The 13,668-nt window shown below is 35.7% G+C and overlaps 1 protein-coding gene across 7 annotated transcripts in view; it reads left to right on the forward strand.

Moving 5' to 3' along the window:
- Nucleotides 1-11,197, forward strand: part of Cep152 (centrosomal protein 152) — a 93,833-nt gene extending 82,636 nt beyond the window's left edge. For 5 of the 7 annotated variants that reach the window (XM_047540019.1, XM_047540020.1, XM_047540021.1 and 2 more), the window contains 6 exons: nucleotides 536-703; nucleotides 3,625-3,721; nucleotides 4,470-4,573; nucleotides 6,362-6,518; nucleotides 6,748-6,851; nucleotides 9,813-11,197. In XM_047540019.1, the coding sequence (XP_047395975.1) occupies nucleotides 536-703; nucleotides 3,625-3,721; nucleotides 4,470-4,573; nucleotides 6,362-6,518; nucleotides 6,748-6,851; nucleotides 9,813-10,846 (1,664 nt within the window). In that variant the 3' untranslated portion in view covers nucleotides 10,847-11,197. The remainder of the gene's footprint in view (nucleotides 1-535; nucleotides 704-3,624; nucleotides 3,722-4,469; nucleotides 4,574-6,361; nucleotides 6,519-6,747; nucleotides 6,852-9,812) is intronic. The other 2 variants (XM_047540024.1, XM_047540026.1) reach the window with 2 other exon arrangements.
- Nucleotides 11,198-13,668: the final 2,471 nt, after the last annotated feature.

Here is a 13,668-nt window from a genome sequence, read left to right on the forward strand (position 1 = left end):
TAGTATATTTAATTAGTGCTCAAATTGTCCCATATTCGGCTAGTGGAGCACTTTGAAACTGGCTCCTGTATCCTATGTTGTATCTACATTTTTTTTTGTACCATCTTACTTGCTTCATGGCCAGATATTTCAATTTCATTTAGTATATACCCTCTTCTAGTACTGGAGTCAGCAATTTCTCGAAGATCCCTGGTTCCTTTTAGTGTTAAGTGGTATTCAAGGCCATGATCTGGGCCTTAGGTTTCAAAGAAATTTTTAAAGTAAAATGGTATTACAATTTTACTTAATAAAAAACTAAACCTTAGAAAATTTAAGTAATATGCTCTCTGAGGCACACAGCTAGTAAGTAGTAGAATAGGACCTAAACCAAGTTTCTCTTTTTGAAGCATCATGTTCTTTCAGTTATGCTATATCCTTTCACCAGGAGTTATGTCATCTGGTTTGCTTTGTGTGTGTGTGTGTGTGTGTGTGTGTGTGTGTGTGTGTGTAGTCCTTAGTCAACTTACATAAGTTTTCTGTCATTTAATTTTTGCAGATAAGAAAAAGACCCTTGAAATTAAAGATTTTTGCTGTGGACACTGCCTCCAAGAACTTGAAAAGGCAAAGTATGAATGTCAAGATCTGAAAAGAAAACTGGAGAAATGCTGTAGGCATTTTCAACATTTAGAAAGGAAACACAAAGCTGTAGTGGAAAAAATCGGAGGTTAGCACCCAAAGTTCCACTGCTACTAGTATAAAAGCTCTTTGATCCTTGTTGAAATGTTCAGATGTGACAATTTTATTAATGGATGCGCTGGTTTTCTCTGGGGATTAATGTAAACCAATTTGGATCTTATTTTTACTAACCAAATTTTTAGCAAACTTGAAAGAGGAATATTTCAGCTTTGATTAAAAGCTTCCTACTCCTTTTTTCCTTTCTTAATTGAACAGATATTGAGAACTTAGTATGTGTCAAGCAGTATTCTAGGCACTGGAAGACTTCACTAAGCCTTAGAAAATGGAGGCCTTTGCCCCTGAGAGCAGTGTTCTAGGAGGGGAGAAGGCATAGGCAAAGGCCCGGGGTCTGCTCTAGCCTCCAACCAGCCCATGCATCACAGTGCTGTCAGGGCAGTCTGTCTGAAAGGGATATCTTTGGCCATTTCCCACTGCTCCCTCTTATTCACCTATAACTTGTGCTCTGAACTCTGCATCCAAAATGTTTCAAATTCCTGAACTGATTGTATTTTCTTTTTCTGCTAGGTCTTACATATGATGTTGTCCCTGTCTTATACTTACCCTACCATTTCCCTTTTGGTCTCCCTCTCATGCTTTAGGGTTCAACTCAGAAGATACCTCATCTGCAAAGCCCTCCTGATTTTCCCATCTGTGTTAAGTTGGCCACTCCTGTGTGGGCCCAGTAGCACTTGGCTTTTCCTCCATCGTCTCATTACCATTCTGTACATTAATCATTTGGTTACTATAATCATTCAGTTACCTAGTCAAACTGTTACCTGAGGGTGAGGACTGTCTTATCTTACTCATCTTTGTGGACACGATGTACACCATCTTCTATACAATAAATGTTTGAATGAATAAAAAAAACAAATACCAGGGTCTCAGATAATTGTGTTGTCCAAAAAGACCAGTCATATTGGCTCATTTATTTTCTATCTCTCGCCTGGACAATGGAAATTGCCTCCTGAGTGTGTCTTCTTCCAGTCTTGTACCAATCCATTCCTGTAGGGCAGCAGTATCAACCTTTTATAAGTGGAATTGGGTCATGACACTGTCTTGTTAAGTGTTCTTCAGTGGGTTGGCAGGCCCTTGGTATGAAATGCAAGCACTTAATTTAACATAGTTTAAAAAGGTCTTCATGATCTAGTGCCTGCCAGCCCTCAGCCTCTTCTCCCCAACCCTCTCATTCTCAGTCACAGTTTGGATTTTAGTGTGTCTCGTCTCTGGGCCTCTTGTCTTCTTCCTCTCTCCAAACTTCCTGATATCAACCTGACTAACTCCTACCCATTTTTCTCCTAATACATCACTTCCTCAGGGCAGTTTTCCTGACTGCCACATACCTGGTTAGTCCTCCTACTACATATTCCCTGTAGCTCCTGGGCTTTTTATAACATTCATTATCTTTGTGATTATCTATTGTCTCTACTCCTCTTGGAGGTGTAGACTTTTGGGCAACAAGAATCAAGTCCTGTCTCAGCAGTTGGCACAGTACTTCCAGCAGTGTAGCACATATTTGGGTAAATATTGCTGAGTAATGAAGCCACCAGCCACCACCTACTGCTTACCAAGTCTGTTAGAGAGAGATAATAAGTACTATAAGGCCAGAAAGTACTATAAGGTCTTAATTAAGAATTTTGAGATAAAAAGCTTTAACAACTGTACTTGCCTTTTGGTTAATTTCACTCCTTAAAAGAGGTCAGTAGAATAAATAAATACAACTGTAAGGTATAGATAAAATATAGCTATTGCAAAATTTGATAAATGTCAGAAAAATATTTTTACCTCATAGAATGACAACTGAATATGATTATTATTTACTAATGATATTTAGCACTATACATTATTGCCATAGTTATTTTGCATAGTGACTTTGAAAGCTGCTGTCTTCCACAGTTCCTTGACTTAGAAATGATCCAAGAAAATTGCTACTTTCTTTAAAACAGTAGGCTGATAAAAAGGTCAGGGCCAGAATTTAAGTCATTTAATAGTTTTATTTGAATTTTTTCTCAACATAAATCTATTAGGTGATACTATGTTTATCACTGGGCTTCCTTCTTTTTTGTTTCTTTATTCTGTTTTTCATTTTCTTGGTTGCATGTGTTAAAAAGTGGTTTAAAAGTATATGTTACATCAGCCACCAGGGGTTATCGAATAATTGCATTCCCCAGCTCATGGGGTGTGTTGAGGGGCTGGCATAATAGGAAACATGAAGTACCATGTTCACATTCTACTGAACATCAGAATTGCCAGGTCTTCTATAAGGCATTGTGCATTTGTTGTTTTATTTCTGTTATAATCTGTAAGGTAGATAACACTGGCTTCATTTTACATGTGAAAAAAACTTAGACAGATTAAGTAATTTGCCTAGATTAATCCAGTAGGTAATAAACTGAGCGAGTGTGGAAACTTTGTCTTTCTGACTCTGAAATTCATGCTTTTTTTCTTTTCACACCATATGGACTCTGTCAGTTTCCTCATAATCTTTTTAAAAGTTCAAGGAATTAAAAATCTTACATTATTTCTAAAAATGACACTTAAGGTTAATTTTCTGTATATTTTGTATTGAGGTGCTTGTTCAATGATTATAGGAGGACAGACAGTATACTGGATTTAAGGAAACATGTAGTTAGTTATACCTATTAGGTTTCTACAGAGCTTCAGTCTAGCTGGAAAACAAAACACATGCATGTGTTTTATATACCCCAGGATGGTGTTTAGCTCAAAACAAGATGTGCTATAGGCTTTAAGCGAGAAGAAAATGTAACCAAGGAACATTCAGACTAGGCTTATGAGAATGAATGACCCAGGAGAGCAACTGGAAATGATGTAGTCTCCTCTACAGCCTTTTTTTTGGGAACATGGAAAGGAAGACTGGGAAAATCTAACCTAATATAAACTTTTCTTTTACAGAAGAGAATAATAAAGTTGTTGAAGAATTGATAGAAGAGAACAATGATATGAAGAATAAATTGGAAGAACTGCAAACACTTTGTAAAACACCACCAAGGTAGACTTTCACTATTTTAAAAACCATTTTATTTCTAAGTATCCTTTAATTTTTAGGAATATCACTGGTATTGTTTTGTTCCTATCAAAAAGTATAAAAAAGGAGATAATTTCCCAAACCCTAACCCCAAAAGATACCCTCTGTTAACTCCATTTTATATCATTTTAGCTTCTTTATACACACATGCTATGCGCAATGTGTTGTTTAAAAGTTAGAATGATTATAATCTTTTGTTAACTTACTCTTATTAGAGAACCATTCCCCTAAGTTACTAGATGTGTTCCTACAATGTGCTTTTTAATAGCTTTGATACACTTTCATCATGTGGATTTACCATTATTTATTTAAGCAACCAGAAATAAGTTGTCTCCATTTTCCTCTTGCTTTAAATAACTGTGTAGTGGAGATCTTTTTGTATGAAATTCCGTTTTTTTTTTTTTTTTTTTTTATACTGGGGATTGAACACAGGGGCACCAAGCCACGTCCCCAGACTTTTTTTTTTTTTTTTTTTTTTCCTGGTATTTTATTTAGAGACAGGGTCTTGCTGAGTTGCTTAGGGCCTAAGCCTCCCAAGCCACTGGGATTACAGGCATGCAGCATCAAGCCGGGCATGTGTGAAATTCTTCATACATCTCATTTTATTTTATTAGATTATGTTTTATTAGAATATTTGAATACATGAATATATATTTTTCAAGTCAGTTTTTTCATTATAATCTCTGCTTTTGCAATCTTGGATTGTCTTTAGGTCACTGTCGGAAGGGGCCATTGAAAATGCATACCTGCCATACAATAGGCAGGCCTTGGAGGAACTTCGGGGGCAATATATTAAAGCTGTAAAAAAGATTAAGCGTAAGTCCCTAAAGAGATTCCTAAGATTTTAAGGATGGTTTGAACCATTTTTATTGCTGTGAAATATAAATTCAGAATTTATGCACATTAGTACTTTGAGGGAATTTTCCAGACTTTCTTCAATCTTAGAAAAGATCATTGATACCATTTCAAAATTATGTAGTAATGGATCATTTTGCCAAAATATGTTTTGGAAATGACATGGAAGTAGAGTTGTTTTTATATTGTTGATTATCCTCATTTTTTATTGTTGTTGTTATCTAGACCCTAGTATTAAACCGAAAAAAATTAATACCTTAACAACATATTTAGTAATTATTGCATATTAGCAATTATAGCTTCCTACCATAAACTTTTAGGGAGTGTGGAAATGAATCCAGTTAGCAGCTGTTCTGTTATTTCTCATCATATCTAATACCTGTAAACTTGGGTCTCAAGAATTTCTCATGACCAGGTGGTGGCAGCCACTCCGCAGAGCATTCCCCTGGTATAATTTCACAGTATAAAATACTTCCTGCTTTCTAATTACAAAATTGCAGAGAATGGATGTACACTTCAATGTAATAGCCAGTATTTATTCAGGAAAATGTATATTTACCTCCTAAAATTGCATTTTTTTTTTAACAAAAAAGAGGAGGAAAAGGCTCAATTTCCAAATATAATGGTTAGAGAGCAGAATCATGTTTAGAGTTCTGATAAGCTCAATCAATATCAATAAAGGGAATTTGTATCTCACTTGTTACTGGTGTTAACCAAAGGTATATTATAGTGGAAGTGAAATTTAAAGCATTTTTTCATCCTAATAAGATAATTTGTATGTGTATATGTGTATTATGTCATAATTACATGTTATAAAGATGGTTGGAGGTTTGATGTTGGCATGTACTTCATTTAAATTTTTCCTATTTCAAATAATGAAAAATAGGCTTGGCATTTTTACATAGAACATTTAATTTTCAGATGCTAACTGATATTAATAGAGCAATTCTTGTATAAATTGATATCTAATATAATAAAGATGAAATTCTAGATGTAGGATGTAGTTCTGGATTTAGTTTTTTAAAACGTTAAAGATGGAAAGAGAATTTAAAAGCTGTGGATTAATGATTTTATGCAAATTTCAGAAAATAAGTTTCATCTCTCAGCAGCATTTTGTATAAATCTTTCATAGTTTGTAATGTATTTAGTTAGATGCTCAATAAATGCTGCTGAAAGTAAATGAAACAGATTTTCTTAGCACAAGAGAAGAATGAGTCTTTGCAGCTCACCCTGTCTCCTTTTCTTCTTTTGTTTTTCAGTATTTTTCTTTCTTTCTGTTCACTCTTTCTATTTTTCTTAAATGCCTAAGCTTCTCCACCTCCTATTTATTTTATTTTTTTGCCTGAGTATTTAGAATACGACAGAATACTCTGTATTTCCTTACCATAGCTAGCTATTCTCATTCCAGACAAACCTACAGATTCTCTTGAGTCTACTAAAATGATGATCTGAAACTCCCCATTTTAATGATTACAGAAAGTATAACTTTTTTGACTTATCAACACTATTTTTTGACATAATAGGGGTCAGGATTTTAAGTGGGGCTCAGTTGATCAATCCAAGTGCCCCTGTGGCTTCTTTGGGGATCATTGAGTGGTGTTTTGCTGGATTCTGGGCAGGTCTGGAATAATGTTTAAACCATACCTCCAGTCAACTTATCGCCCAGAAAAGTGGTCTGAAGTCTGCCCTTTGTGTTCCTGAGAAAGTTCTAATAAAACGTGCCTCCTGTGGGTATTTCCTCCCTGGTAGGTGACATGCTTCGTTACATTCAGGAGAGTAAAGAAAGAGCAGCAGAAATGGTAAAGGCAGAGGTATTGCGGGAACGTCAAGAAACTGCCCGGAAGATGCGCAAATATTACTTAATTTGCCTCCAACAGATTTTGCAGGATAATGGAAAAGAAGAAGGGTAAGTTCAGTACAAACAATGTATCCTAAGAGCACCAGGACAGCATACTGTTATTTCTAAACATTTTCCTTAACCACAAAATTAGCTCTTTTTATATGATCAGCTGTTGGGGATTAAGAGAGGCTTATGGCTGTGCTACCCTAAATGTTGGCAGAGTTAATAGAAAACAAATCCTGGGGCTCAGGAAACTTACAAACTATTTAATTTTGTATTTTGGAATTCCCCACAGGGCTGAGAAAAAGATTATGAATGCTGCTAGCAAACTTGCTACAATGGCAAAATTGCTAGAAACGCCTACTTCTAATAGATCCCAGAGCAAAACTGCACAGTCAGGTATGTCTAAACTAAAGTCACTTTAGTGTTTTTTCTCTCTTCTTTTTTGGATATTGAATAGTCTCAGTATGAAAAAGAGCAAAAGTGTAAGGAATAGAGTTTATAAAGTTGCAGGGGAATTACTTAAACTAGAAATTGACGAAGGAGAAGAGCATAGAGTTTCTGGTTCAAGTTGGTAGACAAGCATGTCCATCAGCTCTCCATTGTTATAACTTCCCACTGTTGCTTCCATCCCTAAAAATGATAGGAAAGGTTTTAAACGACAAATAAAGAATAAGAAAAATATGAAATTAAATCTTGGTTTTAAAAGAAGTTAATGGGTAGATCAGAAACTATAAGAAATCCTGGAAGAAAACCAGGCACAGTGGTGCAATCCCAGCAGCTGAGGAAGCTCAGACAGGAGGATTGTGAGTTCAAAGTCAGCCTAGCAACTCGGCAAGACCCCAAGCAACTCAGTGAGACCCTGTCTCTAAATAAAATACAAAAAAGGACTGAGGATGTGACTCAGTAGTTAAGCACCTCTGGGTTCAATCCCTGGTACTGAAAAAAAGAAAAGAAAAGAAAGAAGACAGTATATAATCAAAGATGAAAAACTTCAATTCAGAATTTCCAGAAGATGACAGCTTCAAGTAGAAGTAATATCAAAACTATGCCACATGTGAAAGTGGTATGGTCTGAGAGAGGGAGTGGGCTTCGGGGATGCCTGTGGGGTAATTGTTGGGCATTCTAGAGCAGTGGCAACCAGGTGAAGGCACTCCTTATTTCTTCCTCTTCCTTCCCTACCCACTGTTGATTGGACTGGGCAACAGCAACAGGAAAAAAAGTCTGGGGGCAGGGAAGTGGTCCAGGTGGCCAGCCACAGGAAGGAGGCATTAGGAGCCCAGAACTACTAGATCTTTCTGCCCTACTGCTCGTTCTCCCTCCCCCTTCCCAGTTCCTGTAAGCAAGCAGCATAAAGAGATAACGGTATTCAGGACATCTACAAGATTACCGTATAACCAAGAATCACCATACATTTACAAAAAGCTATCACTGAGAAAAGAGACAGCAAACTAACATCAAAACAAAACCATTAGAACTTAATACCTGTCTTAGCTATTTCATTGCTGTGTGTGACTAAAAGATCTGAGCAGAACAATTTTAAAGGATGAAAAGTTTATTTGAGGGCTCATGGTTTCATGTCTTAATCTTAGTCCATAGTAGGCTGGCTCCATTCCTCAGGGCTCGAGGTAAGGCAGGGAAAGGGTGTTGGAGGATAGCAGCTCACATCATGGTATCAAAAAGCAGAGAGAGACTCCATTTGCTAGATACAAATATATATACCTCAAAGCCACGCCCCAATTCCCACCTCCAGCCACACCCTACCTGCCTCCAGTTACCACTCAGTTAATCCCATTGAGGATTGATTCACTGATTAGGTTAAGACTCAGAACTCCATCATTTCTCCTCTGAACCTTCTTGCGTTGTCTCACACGTGAACTTTTAGGGGACACCTTACATCCAAACCATAACAGTACCTAAAGCAATGGAATTAATAGAACACATAACAGAACCTAACAATGTTAGAAATCATAATATTCTTGGACAGATGTAAGAGAATACGGTGAAGGAAACTAAAAATATGATAAGACTTTTATTATGTTCAAGGAGAGGATGTGGATACTGACAGCTTTAGCAATTACTAGAAAAATACAGGTTTAAGAATATGTGCTAAACTTAAGGGTAACCAACAAGAACTAGAATATATAACTTTCAAACTAGTAGAAGAAAACCTCTGAGGAAAAATTTATAACAATATCAAGAAGAGGAAAAGGTAAACAAACAAACACCTAGAAAAAATTAGAAGACAAGTTAGTTGAAATATCAAGTTACCCTAAATGTGAATAGGTTACACTCACTAATTAAAAGGTCATAACTTTCAGGTGCAATTTTGGAAAATATGGACATTTGTTATTTTAATAAGAACATCTAAAATTCAAAATAAAGGAGTAGAGAGTGATATACCTAGCAAATGCAGTGCTAATATTGATGAATTACAAAAGTAAGTACAATATTAGGTAATTGAGAGCATTAAAAGAGTTGAAGATGATAGTTTATAATAATAATGGAACGGTCTCCCAAGAAACTATAAATTGTTTCTATATATAAATAGTTTTAGAGTTAAAAAAAAAAAAAAAGAAAGAGCTGATAAAAATACCTGGGGAAAAAAAGAAAAGGTAAATTCCCAGTCACGCTGGGACATGTGTAGCATTATCTGTGGGGAAATGGAGCTTTTGGACTTCCTGGAAAACTTAAAACAGAGATTGTTCCAGAATACATGAAACATCCCTCATGTAGAAGCCCAAAGATGATTTGTGTAAATTTTGGAATGGTGATAAGAACTTTAGGGATAGTCAGTGGCACACAACAAGAAAAACATATCCTAGAGCAGGGGCAACGTACAGGTAATATCCCTGGTAGAACCTTACCCTTTTCCTGAACTCTAGGGCTGAGATACCCATTCTGAGATATAATGCTTCTAATTCTGTGCTGTGTGGCTGGTTTGCCTCTGGTCTGAGTATCCTAGCCAATTAAATCAGAAACTCTAGGTTAGGTGCTGGATGAGCAGGGTTCTTCCAGTAGATTTTCTTCATCAGAAACTCCATTCTTGACCTCAGAGTCAGAGCAAGATTGGAAACGTTGCAGTTGGCTCTTGGAGTGCTGTAACATCTCTTGCAGAAAATGATGGATCAGGTGGATAGCAATAATATTTTGAACTTCAGAAACAAAATTACCAAGTATTATTTAGTAGATATATGTAAAGTAATATTTTAACGTGTCTACAATTGATGTGTTTTTTGAGAATGATTAAAATACATATGCATTCTTTGAGAATACATAAAAACATTATTTATTCTTCTCTTTAAATATTAATTTTCTCCTAATTTGTGTTCCCCTAATTTTGTTTTCTCTTGCACATAGTAGCACTACCCCTGACTTCAGAGATGCTGATTGGAGTTGAAAAATCAAAAAGAAATGATATGAATCAGAATATACCACGTTTTGAAACCAAATCAAACTGTGTAAAAAGTGTCCCCAGAAGTATGTGTGAACAGGTTCCTAAGAGGAGGGCTGCCTGTAATTTACAGAGACGGTTAGAGGATTCAGAGCATGGAGACATACAGCACGTGGGTCCCCAGGGATCACATGCAGACTTTCAGTTTGGAGATAGCACTTGCAAACGCCTAGACGTTCTGCCAAAGAAAGTTTCTACTGAATTTGTTCCATATGAAATTGAAGAAGGCTTTGATTTGCACAAGAAGAAAAACCTGCCCAGTGATACTGGCTCTCAATTACTTCTGCATTCAGCTGTATACCCTTTTCTTGAAACCTTTGGAAATAAACCCTCACCTAGATGTTCCCCTGGGCTTTCTGAATCAGGATCCACTCATACAACCTTTCGAAGTCCTAAGGAGAGGCCTGATTTAAAAGTATATACATGCAATTCTGAAAGTGAAATTGCTGCATCTGAGAACAGTCAAGGTTTGGGTATTCAGGAAACTCCAGTAAAGGATGGAGGAGACCTCAGTGACTCATTATGCTGGCTTTCCAACAGTGCAACTTTACCCTGTAACAGTCATGAAGTGTCATTTTTACATGATAGGCCACAAGGAACTCCGGATATGCTAGGTGACTCTACCAAATTGAAACAGTTTTCAGCAGCCAATTGTCTTTTAGATAGGGAGAAAGATAATATGATTTGCCAACCAATGAAATATCAGAGTGATTACACTCCAGGCCTGTCAAAAGAAACCCTGTATTCCCATCAGGGGAAGATCAGTGTGACTCCTGGACACGCAGTGCGTCATAAGACTGATATATTCAAGTCAGACTCCAGAAAACTGAACAGTACAGTTCCACCTTCAGTATGTCGGCAGCCTGCAAGAAAATTAGTTGTTCCACTATCTAGCCAACAAGATAGTGGCTTTGATAGTCCATTTGTTAATCTAGACTAATTGTTTATTTAAGAAGAATCAATAATATTTCAACCATAGAAGACTTCAAACTGAAAAAATTGTGGGTTCTACCTATATTGAGATGTTTTAATAACATCTAATATATGAGTAAAGTATTCTCATAAAATTACTTGAAATATTTATGTTGCCTTAATCTTCTAAAGGCTGGATGGTGTGTTTGTAATCTGCTTATGTGTGGTGCTTATATTTGGTTTCTAAACCATCTATTTTTATACTTATAAATTGGCTCACTCTGCACTGTTAAATTATTTAAATAAAATTGCATATAATCTGTAGAATTGTCATGAATTATTTTGTAGTTCATAATGTAGAAATATATTAATATCATGCTTGAAATTCACTCAGGAAAAAAAATAAACTCAGATGATTTGTATATATGACCTGCCAAATGTAATTTTTGAAATTGCCCATGCTGTGAGGATATGGACTTAATCTAGACAATACATTTCCTGATAATGTCTACTCAAAAATTTTATTCTTGCTTTCAATTAGAGAAAAGAGATTATGCTCTAAGATACAGATTTGTGTCCTGGTTTCATTATTTAAAATATTAGTCTGAATTTTTTCAGTTGATAATTTGCATTATTTCATATCACATCTGGAGACTTTGTCTCTTTTATGATTTCACATGTTTTCTTTCATCTAAATACTACTTTTTGAAAATTTGAAATAATAAGCTTTGTCATCTAGCAAAAAATGTGAAGCTGTTAGATATTTATGTCAGTGCAGAATGGTCTGACTTATGAGTGCTGTGGGTTGGAGACTGCAATTCTAAATGGAGAACACATGCAGAAATGGATGGCTACCTAAATGCCAGTTTTTCTAGACTAGTTCTTTTTTAGATTCCTAGAGAGGGATATGAAAATGTTAGGGTAATTCTTTTTTTGTTGTTGTTGTTTGTTCTATTTAGTTATACATGACAGCAGAGTGCATTTTGACTCATTGTACACCAATGGAGTACAACTTTTCATTTCTGTGGTTGTACACAGTCTAAGCCCACCATTCATGCAGTCATACATGTACGTAGAGTAATGATGTCAGTCTCATTCCACCATCTTTCCCATCCCTCATTGCAGTCTGCACAATCCAAAGTTCCTCCATTCTTCCCTTACCCCACCCCCATTATGTATCAGCATCCACTTATCCGAGAAAACACTTGGCCTTTGGTTTTTTGGGATTGGCTTATCTTGCTTAGTGTGATATTCTCCAACTACATCCATTTACCTGCAAATGCCACAATTTTATTCTTTATGTCTGAGTAACATTCCATTGTGTATATATACCATAGTTTCTTTATCCATTCATCTATTGAAGAGCATCTGTCTTGGTTCCACAATCTAGCTATTGTGAATTGAGCTGCTATAAACATTGATGTCACTGTAGTATGCTGATTTATAGACCAAGGAGTGGGATAGCCTGGTCAAATGGTGGTTCCATTCCCAGTTTTCTAAGGAATCTCCATACTGCTTTCCAGAGTCACTATACCAATTTGCAATCTCACCAGCAGTGTATGAGGTGTATCTTTTTCACCACATCCTTGCCAATACGTATTGTTGCTTGAATTCTTGATAATTGCCATTGTAATTGGAATGAGATGAAATCTTAGGGTAGTTTTGATTTGCATTTCTGTAATTGCTAGTGATGAACATTTTTTTCATATATTTGTTGATTGATTGTATATCTTCTGTGAAGTGTCTGCTCAGTTCCTTAGCCCATTTATTGATTGGGTTATTTGTATTTTTGATGTTAAGTTTTTTGAGTTCTTTATAAATTCTGGAGATTAGTGCTCTGTTTGAATGAAGTATGTGTGATAAAGATTTGTTCCCACTCCATAGGCTCTTTCTTCATGTTATTGTTTCCTTTGCTGAGAAAAAGCTTTCTAGTTTAAATCTATTCCATTTATTGATTCTTGATTTTATTTCTTGTACTTTGGGAGTCTTGTTAAAGAAGTCTGATCCTAAGCCAACATGATGAAGATTTGGGCCTACTTTTTCTTCTATTTAGTGCAGGTTCTGTGCACCAAAGGTCCTTGATTCATTTTGAGTTGAGTTTTGTGTAGGTAAGAGATAGGGGTTTAATTTCATTTTGCTGGATATGAATTTGCTGTAAATTGATCTGTTTAAATTGTGTATGTCCTCCTGATTCAGTTTGGGTGGTTATATGTCCTTAAAAATTTGTCGATGTGTTCAAGATTTTCTCTTGTGTTGGAGTGTAGATTTTCAAAATAGCTTCTAATTGTATTTTGTACTTCAGTGACACTTCCTTTTTCATCACGAATTTAGTAATTTGAGTTTTCTCTCTCCATTAGTGTGGTTAAGGGTTTATCAATTTCATTTATTTTTTCAAAGAACCAACTTTTTTTTTGTCAATTTTTTCAATTGTTTTTTATGTTTCAATTTCATTGATTTCAGCTCTGACTTTAATTATTTCCTGTCTTCTCCTACTTTTGGTGTTGATCTGTTCTTTTTCTAGGGCTTTGAGATGTACTGTTAGGTCATTTATTTGTTACTTTTTATTCTTTTATTGAATGAGCTCCATGCAATGAACTTTCCTCTTAGTACTGCTTTCATAGTGTCCCAGAGATTTTGATATGTTGTATCAGTGTTCTTGTTTACATTTAAGAATTTTTTAATTTCCTCCCTGATGTCTTCTGCTATCTATTCAATAGTGTGTCATTTAGTCTCCAGGTGTTGAAATAGTTTCTATTTTTTATTTTATCATTGATTTCTAATTTCATTCTACTATGATCTCATTGAATGCAAGGCAGTATCTCTACTTTTTTTGTATTTGCTAATAGTTGC

This window comes from Sciurus carolinensis, chromosome 2 (genome assembly GCF_902686445.1).
Source record: "Sciurus carolinensis chromosome 2, mSciCar1.2, whole genome shotgun sequence".
Classification (NCBI taxonomy): domain Eukaryota; kingdom Metazoa; phylum Chordata; class Mammalia; order Rodentia; family Sciuridae; genus Sciurus; species Sciurus carolinensis.